The 12368-nt window shown below is 33.5% G+C and overlaps 1 protein-coding gene and 1 pseudogene across 1 annotated transcript; both read right to left on the minus strand.

The window, feature by feature from the left end:
* Positions 1-459: 459 nt before the first annotated feature.
* On the minus strand, positions 460-7088 carry LOC118059776 (uncharacterized). The gene is made up of 8 exons (XM_073411936.1): positions 6197-7088; positions 6024-6074; positions 5008-5049; positions 4098-4276; positions 3691-3912; positions 1476-1539; positions 697-1374; positions 460-576 (listed from the first exon to the last, which is right to left on the minus strand). Exons 1-8 carry the CDS (start codon positions 6926-6928, stop codon positions 475-477), a joined length of 2070 nt encoding a protein of 689 aa, XP_073268037.1. The 5' UTR covers positions 6929-7088; the 3' UTR covers positions 460-474.
* A 3126-nt stretch (positions 7089-10214) lies between these two features.
* LOC118059878 (uncharacterized) lies at positions 10215-11402 on the minus strand (annotated as a pseudogene).
* Positions 11403-12368: the final 966 nt, after the last annotated feature.

Below are 12368 nucleotides of genomic sequence, written 5' to 3' on the forward strand. Positions count from 1 at the left end.
AATGATAATAAAGTCTAATTAAGCCACTAAGCTTGGGTTTCGAAATTGTGGGCATCTGTTTTCCACGAAGAGTGTAGTTTTTACTTCCATTTATTTCGTAGAAAAAGTTACCAGGTTTTTCCACTTATTTTCATCCTTGAAGTTTTCCGCATTCTACAGCAAAATGCATTAAAATTAGCAGATTACGAAGCAATTTAAAAGCATCTTTGAAATTGACATTTTCAGCAAGTTCTACTTTACATGGAAAAAGGTTTCAACGCTCCCATTCAAGGTAGAATTTCTCAAGAGGCAAAGCAAGTAGGAAGGATATCCACGAATTCATTAATTGCACAGTCCTCAATCCCGTGCGATGTTTTTTGTTTCTTTCTAGTATCTCATATGAAGATGTCTTGAATCTGCTATTGCGACAGATTCTGGAATCGTCAATTGCTTTCGATACAAGGCATTCGTTAATTATGAAACACATAAAAATCACTAAATTTGTGGAAAAACATAAAGATCAAAACAATTAGCAGTGTAAAAAAAAGCAGTGAGAGCATCCTTCGACAAAAGAGAAGCTTTCAACAATTCAAGACCCTGAAATTTATAAAAGAACAAGGGACACAGAAAGCAGCATAGACGTAGTATAAACTATCGTTAGACAACAAGAAAAAACTACAACGAACAATACAAGACACAGTTCAAAACAAGCAGTACCTCATTGATCCCAAGTTCAACAACTTTCTCCTCAAGCACACCAAAATCCTTGATATCTAACTTGTTTAGCAGACCAACACCGGACACCATTGACATTGGAGAGACGGACAAATCACCTGTCACCATGTAAGTGACCAGGCCCCTCACGTAACCTCCGGCCTGATCACTAGCCGGTGTATCTGTGGAGGCGGAGACATTCGTGCCAACGAACTTGACTTCTTGATTCATATATCGAGTAGTACCAGATCTGCAATAACTGCAAACAGAGTTTTGAATATCTGACACGTACCCTGGATGGCTTGAGCAATAGTATAACTTCCGGTTTTCAGGCTTTTTAGTGTCAGGAAGCAAGAAATTTGGATTGGTGACCTGGGTTGTTATAGTTGGTTTCAAAATGGAATCCTTGTTTTGGTTAGGCTGCAGGTACGATTCATCTAGCTTTTCAAAGCTCCCGTAAAGACTTGATATGCAGCCGATCGTTGTTGATTTTGTGAGGAGCAGAATGACGGTACCCAGAGGCAAAGCAAGCAGGCTAAGGAGGAAATCCACAAAGTCTTTCCCTGCTTCTGCAAAGACGACTTTGTTGCGCTTTGCATCAATGAGAAGCTTCAAACTCATTTTGGAGGTTGACATGGCTAACAAGTTGGCTTTAGGTTTCTTGACCACTTGAATGCGAAGTTATGATCAATATCCAATATCCATATATATAGGAAATGATTCAATCGGTAGGCTTGTGAAGCCAGCTAAACATTGTTGGCAAAGTCAACAATGTTGGGCACCAATTCGGTGCCACTTACAGCACCAATTGGTTCCCCTTTGTCTCTTGCAATGATTATAAGCACACTACAATAAAGAAATAAGAGAGAGCAAAAGGAAAGTCAGAGAGGTAAAATAATCCCATAAAATTATGAGGTTTTTATGAAATAATAAGTAAGGTATTTTTTCTTAGTAATAGAAAGATTTTAGTTGTTTTCCTACTAGTAAAGAGATGTTGTAATTCCCACATTACTTAGTAAAATTCTTCTATACTTGCCCGTGAACGTAGCCAAATTAGGTGAACCACGTAAATTCTTGTGTGTCTAATTTCTCATTTTATCTTGTCTTTTACCTTTTGTCTTGTCAGGTTTACATGCCAGTATCCTAATAGTGGTATCAGAGCTTTCTTGGTTGGTGTTGTTAATACACAAAAGTTATTCGTGTATACGGTTACTATTCATGTCTACGACACTATTCACCTATCATTTTTCTAAACATATACAATTAAACTTTCATTTATCTATTTCTAAATCTTCCAAGGACTAGTGAAATTATTGGCAACAATTCTTTGTTGACTTCTTGTTTTATACAAGTGGGTTAAATATAAATATTAATATATTTTTTTAATTTTTTTTATTGTGTCTCAAATTTTTTGAGTTTTTGAGTATTTCATTTTTAATTACTAGTAAGTTGATCACCATCATTTTTCATGTGAAATTCATAATAAAATACATATTAATTTATCAAAACTCATTTCAATTCATATTCATATGCATATAATATTTATTCATGTACATATTAATTTAACAAATCTATAAATTATAATAAACTCTAACATTTTTAATAACTAATTATTAAGGAATAAAACTAAAATTTGACAATGGAATAAATAGAAAAAATAAAAAAAAACTCACCTAAAACATACACTTACTTAACTAATTAATAGTTTAGAATTTGAAGAAAAAATTTTATAAAAAGAAGAGAGGGAGGAACAATAATTCAAAAAAAAAAAGAAGCTTGGATCAATTAGTAACTAATAAAAAAATTAAACTTGTTAAGTTATTATATTAAAATTCTTGCCCCCTTGATTTATATATATATATAAAAAAAAAAAAATTAAGGGGGCAATTGCCCCCTTAATCCCCATTGTGGCTTCGCCACTGAGTGCAAGTGTAGAGCAACATGTGTGAGGGTGAAAAATGCAGATTTGAGAGAGTGTGTGAAGAGTGAAACATTGGGTTTTGTGGGGATTATACTGGGTTGAGTTAAGTTTTTGTATTATTTCTCCCATAATATACAATTTATTGTCTCTGTAAACGTACCCGGTTTTTAGAGAACCACGTAAATCTGCTTGTTTGTGTTTTTTACTTGTATTTGCTTTCGTTCCAGTATGCACAACAATATATTTTTCACAGGACTACTTCTATTTCAGCTTCCTCCACCTCTGAATCTTCTAACAGTAGAAGAATTGTACAAAGTGAAGAAATAACTATTGAAGATTTTACAAAAAACATTGATGATTGGAAAATCCTAAAAATTTCTCAAACCCAGATTTATCAAAAATCTAAATATGATATTTTCAAAACAGATTTTACTATCAAAACTGAGGAACCTCTTACCATCAACAAACTTATATGGCAAACTCCAAAAACATCCACTGCTCCAAACATTTCCATAACCATTGAACCAACTATCCTTACTCAACACAAATATAATGCTTTTTTTGTAGGTTGGGTTTGAGGGGCTTTCCCCTTGTCTTTGGCCTTGGCTTTCGGAGGCATTAAGACTTATTTTGAAGGAATTCTCGAGTTAAGAAATCAGAAATGGAATTTGAATCTCCTTTAATGTACACAATATCAAAGTCAAAAATGCTTAAAATAGCTTGATTAGGCAAAAATTTGTTTTGAAGCAAGATTTTGAACATCTTTTTACATAATTTTTTTTTGCGGACCGTGTTTGCAAAGTTAATACAAAACTTCATGAGCCATATATATATATATATATATATATATATATATATATATATATATATATATATATATATATATAACTAATAAAGGTCTTGCATGGACGCTAAAACATCTCGACTTGTTAAACATAAAAGAACAAGGACCAAGGAAAGCCACATAGTATAAACTATGGTTAAACAATAATTAAAGCCACTAGTTTAAAACGAACAATAAAATGCAGAGTTGAAAAGTCATTACCTCATTGATCCCAAATTCAACAACCTTCTACTCGAGCACACTAAAATCCTTGATTTCGATCTTGTTTAGCAGACCAACGACGGACACCATTGACATTGGCGACAATGACAAATCATCTGTCACCATGTAAGTGACCAGGCCCTTCATGTAACCTCCGGCCAGATCACTAGTTGGTGTATCTGTGGAAGTGGAATCATTCGTCCCAACAAACTTCACTTCTTGACTCAGATAACGAGTACCATAGCCTTGTGATCTGCAATGACGGTACTACAAATAGAGTTTTGAATATCTGACACGTATCCTGGATGGCTTGTGCAATAGTATAACTTCCGGTTTTCAGGCTTTTTAGTGTCAGGAAGCAAGAAATTTGGATTGGTGACCCGGGCTATTATAATGGGTTTTAAAATGGAATCCCAGTTCTGGTTAGGCTGCAGGTACGATTCATCCAGCTTTTCAAGACTCCCGTAAAGACTTGCTATGCAGCCAATCATGGTTGATTTTGTGAGGAGCTGAATGACAGTACCCAAAGGCAGAGCAAGCAGGTTAAGGAGGAAATCTACAAAGTCTTTCCCTGCTTCAGCAAAGACGACTTTGTTGTGTTTTGAATCAATAAGAACCTTCAAGCTCATTTTAGAGCTGTGTGTGTATACGCATGCTGCTTGCCAGATGGAGACTAATTCAAGGGGAAGATGAAATACGGTTGAAGGGAAGGTTTGCTTCACGCTTGCCATTAATTGTTTTATAATGGATGAGAGCTCAATGAAACTTACCTTGAACATTCTTTTATGTTTTGTGTGTTGTTGTTATGATAAACTAAACATCCTTAATTACTTATTAGTCTAAAATAATACAACATCTTTTCACGACAACGTTTTGCTTTGCTTGCATCAATAAGAAGCTTCAAGCTCATTTCGGAGGGTGCCATGGCTACCAAGTTGGCTTTAGATTTATTGACCACTAGAATACAAAGTTATCATCAAAGTATATATAGAGGAAACGATTCTATCAGGAGGCTTTCACTGCACGGGGTTGAGAAATAGTTTATGAGAAGGTTGAATCCATGCAAGAAAGTTCTGGATTTCCCATGAGAGACATTTTAGTTCATCCATGCAAGCCGTTGTTCGATTCCCCACGAACAGCTATTAGTTATTTAAGTTTTATAGTATTTGACTAATTAACTGCGATGAACGATACTGGTAAAATAAAATTATGATACTGACTAAATTTGGAAATATGAAATGATAATAAAGTCTAATTAAGCCACTAAGCTTGGGTTTCGAAATTGTGGGCATCTGTTTTCCACGAAGAGTCTAGTTTTTACTTCCATTTATTTCGTAGAAAAAGCTACCAGGTTTTTCCACTTATTTTCATCCTTGAAGTTTTCCGCATTCTACAGCAAAATGCATCAAAATTAGCAGATTACGAAGCAATTTAAAAGCATCTTTGAAATTGACATTTTCAGCAAGTTCTACTTTACATGGAAAAAGGTTTCAATCATTCAGATTTCCAATTAATGCAGCCATTCAAGGTAGAATTTCTCAGGAGGCAAAGCAAGTAGGAAGGATATCCACGAATTCATTAATTGCACAGTGATGATTTTTCTGATTCTTTTGGTCATTGAAACTATAGAGAGATGTCACAGTCAAGCTCTTCTCTGGCAAGAGGACAAAGAAGGGACACAAGGCAGAACAAAACAATATCGAATTAAGCATAAATGGGGCATTTTCAACCTCGAGAACAGGCATCTACTCTTTGATTCCTGGTGCTAAGACCGAACCATAGAAAAGATTTGTCCTCAATCCCATGCCATGTTTTTTTTTCTTTCTTTATAGTATCTCATATGAAGATGTCTTGAATCTGCTTTTGCGACAGATTTTGGAATCGTCAATTGCTTTTGATACAAGGCATTCGTTAATTATGAAACACATAAAAATCACTAAATTTGTGGAAAAACATAAAGATCAAAACAATTAGCAGTGTAAAAAAAAAGCAAACCAGAAGTAAGCAGTCGCCACACCTTCGACATAAAAGGAATCAGTCTCTGCTATCTTTCCTTTGGATTAACAATTTCTGATTTATAATTAGAATTTTTACATTAAAAAAATCCCAGAAAAATAAATGTACATTTCTCAACAATCAAAATAAAGCGAAAATGAAAGGATAAAGAAGTCAAGCATATTCAACTGCAATATGATGATCACGATTTCATTCCAAGAACAAAATTAAAGTTCTCCAACTTATTTTCTAATTACTTCCTCACAGACATAGTAAATTTAGAAATTGAAGAACGCGCATCAACTCCTTTTTTTCTAATTCGATACTGGCTCGTCATCTCTGTCCTTAATTCAGCTTTGGAAGGAAAGCAGCAGTGAGAGCACCCTTCGACAAAAGAGAAGCTTTCAACAATTCAAGACCCTGAAATTTAGAAAAAGAACAACGGGCACAGAGAAAGCCACATAGACGTTGTATAAACTATCGTTAGACAACAAAAAAAACTACAATGAACAATACAAGACAGAGTTCAAAACAAGCAGTACCTCCTTGATCCCAAATTCAACAACCTTCTCCTCAAGCAGACTAAAATCCTTGATTTCGATCTTGTTTAGCAGACCAACAACGGACACCATTGACAATGGAGACACTGACAAATCATCTGTCACCATGTAAGTGACCAGGCCCTTCACGTAACCTCCGGCCTGATCACTAGCTGGTGTATCTGTGGAGGCGGAGACATTCGTACCAACAAACTTGACTTCTTGACTCATAGAACAAGAACAAGCACTAGAACTAGAACTAGAACTAGAACTAGAACTAGAACTAAAAATATAACTAGAAGAAGCACAAGAACTAGAACGAGCACCAAAGCCAAAGCCTTGTGATATTCTGCAATGACTACAAACAGAGTTCTTAATATCTGACACGTACCCTGGATGGCTTGAGCAATAGTATAACTTCCGGTTTTCAGGCTTTCTAGTGTCAGGAAGCAAGAAATTTCGATTGGTGACCTGGGTTGCTATAGTTGGTTTCAAAATGGAATCCTTGTTTTGGTTAGGCTGCAGGTACGATTCATCCAGCTTTTCAAGGCTCCCATAAAGACTTGATATGCAGCCAATCGTTGTTGATTTTGTGAGGAGCCGAATGACGGTACCCAGAGGCAAAGCAAGCAGGCTAAGGAGGAAATCCACAAAGTCTTTCCCTGCTTCCGCAAAGACGACTCTGTTGTGTTTTGAATCAATAAGAAGCTTCAAGCTCATTTTGGAGGCTGCCATTGTTAGCTACTTTAATGATCACTAACAAGCTGGTTTTGTTTTTGTTGACGACTTGAAAGCAAATTAAGGTTTCAATAAATAGAGAGGAAAAGACTCTATCAGGAGGCTTCAGTGCAAGAGGATTTTATGGAAGCACCTGGAAGGTTTCAATGCTAAGTATGATACAGGAACATGTTTTTAAATTATGGTTTCGGACACAACACTGTTGTTATGTAAATAGGCTAATTGGTTAAAGTGATAAGAACTTCTTGTCAAGTCGATGCTAATGAGACGTGGAATTTGTTGGGTTTATTTTCGTCCTTTAATTTTTTGTCATTGCATTATTTAATTTCATTCATTTATTTTTTCAAAACAATGTAATTTATTAATTATAAAAACAATTTAATTATTTTTTACTCTTTAAGCAAGCAAATCACGTGGTTTTTACATGTATTTTTTCTTAGTTTTTTTAACAGAACTCGATGTTGATCTATGAAAAAATGATGTTGCTCACTAAAAAAAAATAAGTTCATAATCTAACTAAGAAAAATAGGTTACAGGTTAATTTTTTTGCTCACCCAACACCAATTTTGTTGACCCTACACCAATTTTGTTGGCGTCGCATACTAAGGAAAATATATCTTAGCCTGACTATTTTTCTTTTTTTAAAAAAAAAAACATATTGTGAAACAAAATTATAACATGCATATTCTTTTCTTTTCTGTGTACGTACCAAAATAGATGTTTTTTTACAGTAATTTTGAGAAAAAGGAAATTAACATGTAAAGTGGCTTTGTGCATGACCCCGCCATTATAATATGCTTACCAATAGTAAGGAAGGAGATGTCATAAAGGAGGGACCTTTTTTTTCTTGTCCTAAAGTGTTTGTTTCTTATGGCTACATCCAACGGTGGCCATTAACCTTTTTTATGGACAGTGCTGAACATGGCAGAAGCTAAGCGCGTGGCGTGCATCTATCATTTGTTTAGGATGGCCATTTCTTGACTTTTAAGAATTATCACTCAATTTTCCTTTTCAATTATGCTTTATTTCAAATCATTCACATCATATTTCATTTCAACATCATTGCAATTTTACTCTTTTTTTTTCAATTTAACATTTAAAAACATTGATTTAAAATTTAAAAATTTTATATAAACTTTGTTCAGCTTTACCTAACCTTATACAATCAAATTTATAACTTTTTACTCGATAATAATAAAAACTTCAAATTTATCAGGAGGCTTTCACTGCACGGGGATGACAAATAGTTTATGAGAAGGTCGAATCCATGCAAGAAAGTTCTGGATTTCCCATGATAGACATTTTTGTTCATCCATGCAAGCCGTTGTTCGATTCCCCACGAACAGCTATTAGTTATTTAAGTTTTATAGTATTTGACTAATTAACTGCGATGAACGATACTGGTAAAATAAAATTATGATACTGACTAAATTTGGAAATATAAAATGATAATAAAATCTAATTAAGGCCATGTTTGTTTCCTGGAAAGTAGTTTCCGGGAAACCATTTTCCAAACTTTTTTGTGTTTGTTTGTCAATAGAAAAGTTGGTCAACGAAAAACATTTTCCGGTCAACGAAAAATACTTTTTAGTCAACGGAAAATACTTCCCGGTCAATTTCAGTCAAAGAAAATTTTGACTTGGTTTTCAGGAAAGTGTTTTCCATTTAGCTGTGTTTGTTTTCCGGAAAGTGGTTTCCGGAAAATCACTTTCCAAACTTTCTTATGTTTGTTTGCCAGTAGGAAAGCTGGTTAATGGAAAACACTTTCCAGTAAAAGAAAAATTTGGCTTGGTTTTCAGGAAAGTGTTTTCCTGAAAAATTTAGGGGGAAAACATTTTCCGGAAATTGTGAAAAATTTAGAAATGTCATTATTTGCTGATTATATTAAATTTAATCCTCAAACTTTTGATTGGTATATATATTTTATTTTGAATATTTATTTTTCAATTTCATCTCTTAAAATTTTATTTTTATATTAACTTTGGTCCTTATTTTTATAATTGCTATTTGCTTTTTCCTTATCATATTTTTATTAAAAAAATTTATCTATCAAATTTTGGTCATCATTCTTTTGATTGTTACTTATTTTATTTGAAATAATTTATGAAATGTTGATTATTATTATTTTAATTTCTTCATCTTTTATTTTTTTAAAAAATTTTAGATTTGATCTCTATTATTTTGATTATTATTTATTTTATTTGAGATAATTTATGAATTTTTTTTTTCAATTTCATTCTCATTCAACTTTTTAATTTGTAAGATTTGTTCCTCATTATTTAATAAGCTATGTATGAATATAGGATATAATAAAAAAAAATCATCATTATAAATACTTTTTAGATTTCATTTTTTTTTATTGTAAGTGATTAAATATTTTATATATATTAGATAAACTTGAAAAAAATTAATTCATCAATAAATTATTTTCCAGTTTATTTTCCATAACACAACCAAATACTGGAAAGTGTTTTCCAGTTCATTTTCCATAACACTGCCAAATATCGGAAAATACTTTTCTGGAATTCACTTTTCAAGAATTTACTTTCCAAAAAAAAATTACTTTCCTGCAAACAAACGGAGCCTAAACAACTAAGCTTGGGTTTCGAAATTGTGGGCATCTGTTTTCCACGAAGAGTCTAGTTTTTACTTCCATTTATTTCGTAGAAAAAGTTGCCAGGTTTTTCCACTTATTTTCATCCTTGAAGTTTTCCGCATTCTACAGCAAAATGCATCAAAATTAGCAGATTGCGAAGCAATTTAAAAGCATCTTTGAAATTGACATTTTCAGCAAGTTCTACTTTACATGGAAAAAGGTTTCAATCATTCAGATTTCCAATTAATGCAGCCATTCAAGGTAGAATTTCTCAGGAGGCAAAGCAAGTAGGAAGGATATCCACGAATTCATTAATTGCACAGTGATGATTTTTCTGATTCTTTTGGTCATTGAAACTATAGGGAGATGTGACAGCCAAGCTCTTCTCTGGCAAGAGGACAACGAAGGGACACAAGGCAGAACAAAACAATATCGAATTAAGCATAAATGGGGCATTTTCTACCTCGAGAACAGGCATCTACTCTTTGATTTCTGGTGCTAAGACCGAACTATAGAAAAGATTTGTCCTCAATCCCGTGCCATGTTTTTTGTTTCTTTCTAGTATCTCATATGAAGATGTCTTGAATCTGCTTTTGCGACAGATTTTGGAATCGTCAATTGCTTTCGATACAAGGCATTCGTTAATTATGTAACACATAAAAATCACTAAATTCGTGGAAAACCATAAAGATCAAAACAATTAGCAGTGTAAAAAAAAGCAAACTAGAAGTAAGCAGTCGCCACACCTTCGACATAAAAGGAATCAGTCTCTGCTATCTTTCCTTTGGATTAACAATTTCTGATTTATAATTAGAATTTTGACATTAAAAAAAGCCCAGACAAATAAATGTAGCATTTCTCAACTCCTTTTTTTTTCTAATTTGATACTAGCGCACCATCTCAGTCCTTAGTGCAGCTTTGGAAGGAAAACAGCAGAGAGAGCATCCTTTGACAAAAGAGAAGCTTTCAGCAATTCAAGACCCTGAAATGTATAAAAGAAAAAGGGACAAGGAAAGCAGCATAGACGTAGTATAAACTATCGTTAGCTACCGTGTTAAAACTGAACAATCCAAGACAGAATAAAATTAAAAAAACAGTGTACCTCATCGATCCCAAATTCAACAACCTTCTCCTCGAGCACACTAAAATCCTTGATTTCGATCTTGTTTAGCAGACCAACAACGGACACCATTGACATTGGAGACACTGACAAATCATCTGTCACCATGTAGGTGACCAGGCCCTTCACGTAACCTCCGGCCTGATCACTAGCTGGTGTATCTGTGGAGGCGGAGACATTCGTAGCAACAAACTTCTTTTTACTCATATATAACGACTACCATAGCAATGACTACAAACAGAGTTGTGAATATCTGACACGTACCCTGGATGGCTTGAGCAATAGTATAACTTCCGGTTTTCAGGCTTTTTAGTGTCAGGAAGCAAGAAACTTGGATTGGTGACCTGGGTTGTTATAGTTGGATTCAAAATGGAATCCTTGTTTTGGTTAGGCTGCATGTACGATTCATCCAGCTTTTCAATGCTCCCGTAAAGATTTGCTATGCAGCCAATCATGGTTGATTTTGTGAGGAGCCGAATGATGGTACCCACAGGCAAAGCAAGCAGGCTAAGGAGGAAATCTACAAATTCTTTCCCTGCTTCAGCAAAGACGACTCTGTTGTGTTTTGAATCAATAAGAAGCTTCAAGCTCATTTTGGAGGCTGCCATGTTTAGCTGCTTTGATGATCACTAGCAAGTTCGTTTTGTTTTTGTTGACGACTTGAAAGCGAAGGTATCAATATATAGAGAGGAAAAGATTCTATCAGGAGGCTTCAGTGCATGAGGATTTAATGGAAGCGCCAGGAAGACTTCAAGGCTAAGCATGCACCGAAGGAAGACTTCAATGCTAAGTATGGTGCAGGAACATGTTTTTAAATTATGGTTTCGGACACAACACTGTTGTTATGTAAATAGATTAATTGGTTTATTTTCGCCCTTTAATTTTTTGCTATTGCATTATTTAATTTCATTCATTTATTTTTTCAAAACAATCTAATTTATTATAAAAACAATTTAATTATTTTTTTTATCTCTTTAAGCAAGAAAATATATCTTAGTCTGACTATTTAAAAAAAAAAAAAACATATTGTGAAGCAAAATTATAACATTCATATTCTATTTACTTTTCATGGGTTTGCAAGGTTTTCCTGTGTACCAAAATAGATATTTTTTTACAGTAATTTGAGAAAAAGGAAATTAACTTGTAAAGTAGCATTGGGCATGACCCAACCATTTATAATATGCTTACCAATAGTAAGGAAGGAGATGTCATAAAGGAGGGACCTTTTTTTTCTAGTCCTAAAGTGTTTGTTTCTTATGGTTACATCCAACCGGTGGCCATTAACTTTTTTTATGGACGGCGCTTGAACATGGCAGAAGCTGTTATATTTGTTTTCTGAAAAGTGATTTTTAAGAAATTATTTTTTAAATTTTTATGTATTTATTTTGCTATTAGTAAAATTGATCAACAGAAAACGCTTTCCAGTAAAAAAAAAAAATTGGCTTGATTTTCAGAAAAGTATTTTCCTGAAAAATTTGAACGGAAAACATTTTCTGAAAATTGTGAAAAATTTAGAAATTTCATATTATTTGTTGATTATATTAAATCTAGTCCTCAAACTTTTAATTGCTATATATATTTTGTTTTGAGTATTTATTTTTCAATTTCATCTCTTAAAATTTAATTTTTATATTAACTTTGTTTCTTATTTTTATAATTGTTATTTGCTTTTTCCTTATCATTTTTTATTGAAATTTTTTATCTATCAAATTTGGTCCTCA

The sequence above is a fragment of the Populus alba genome, chromosome 10 (assembly GCF_005239225.2).
Source record: "Populus alba chromosome 10, ASM523922v2, whole genome shotgun sequence".
Taxonomy (NCBI): domain Eukaryota; kingdom Viridiplantae; phylum Streptophyta; class Magnoliopsida; order Malpighiales; family Salicaceae; genus Populus; species Populus alba.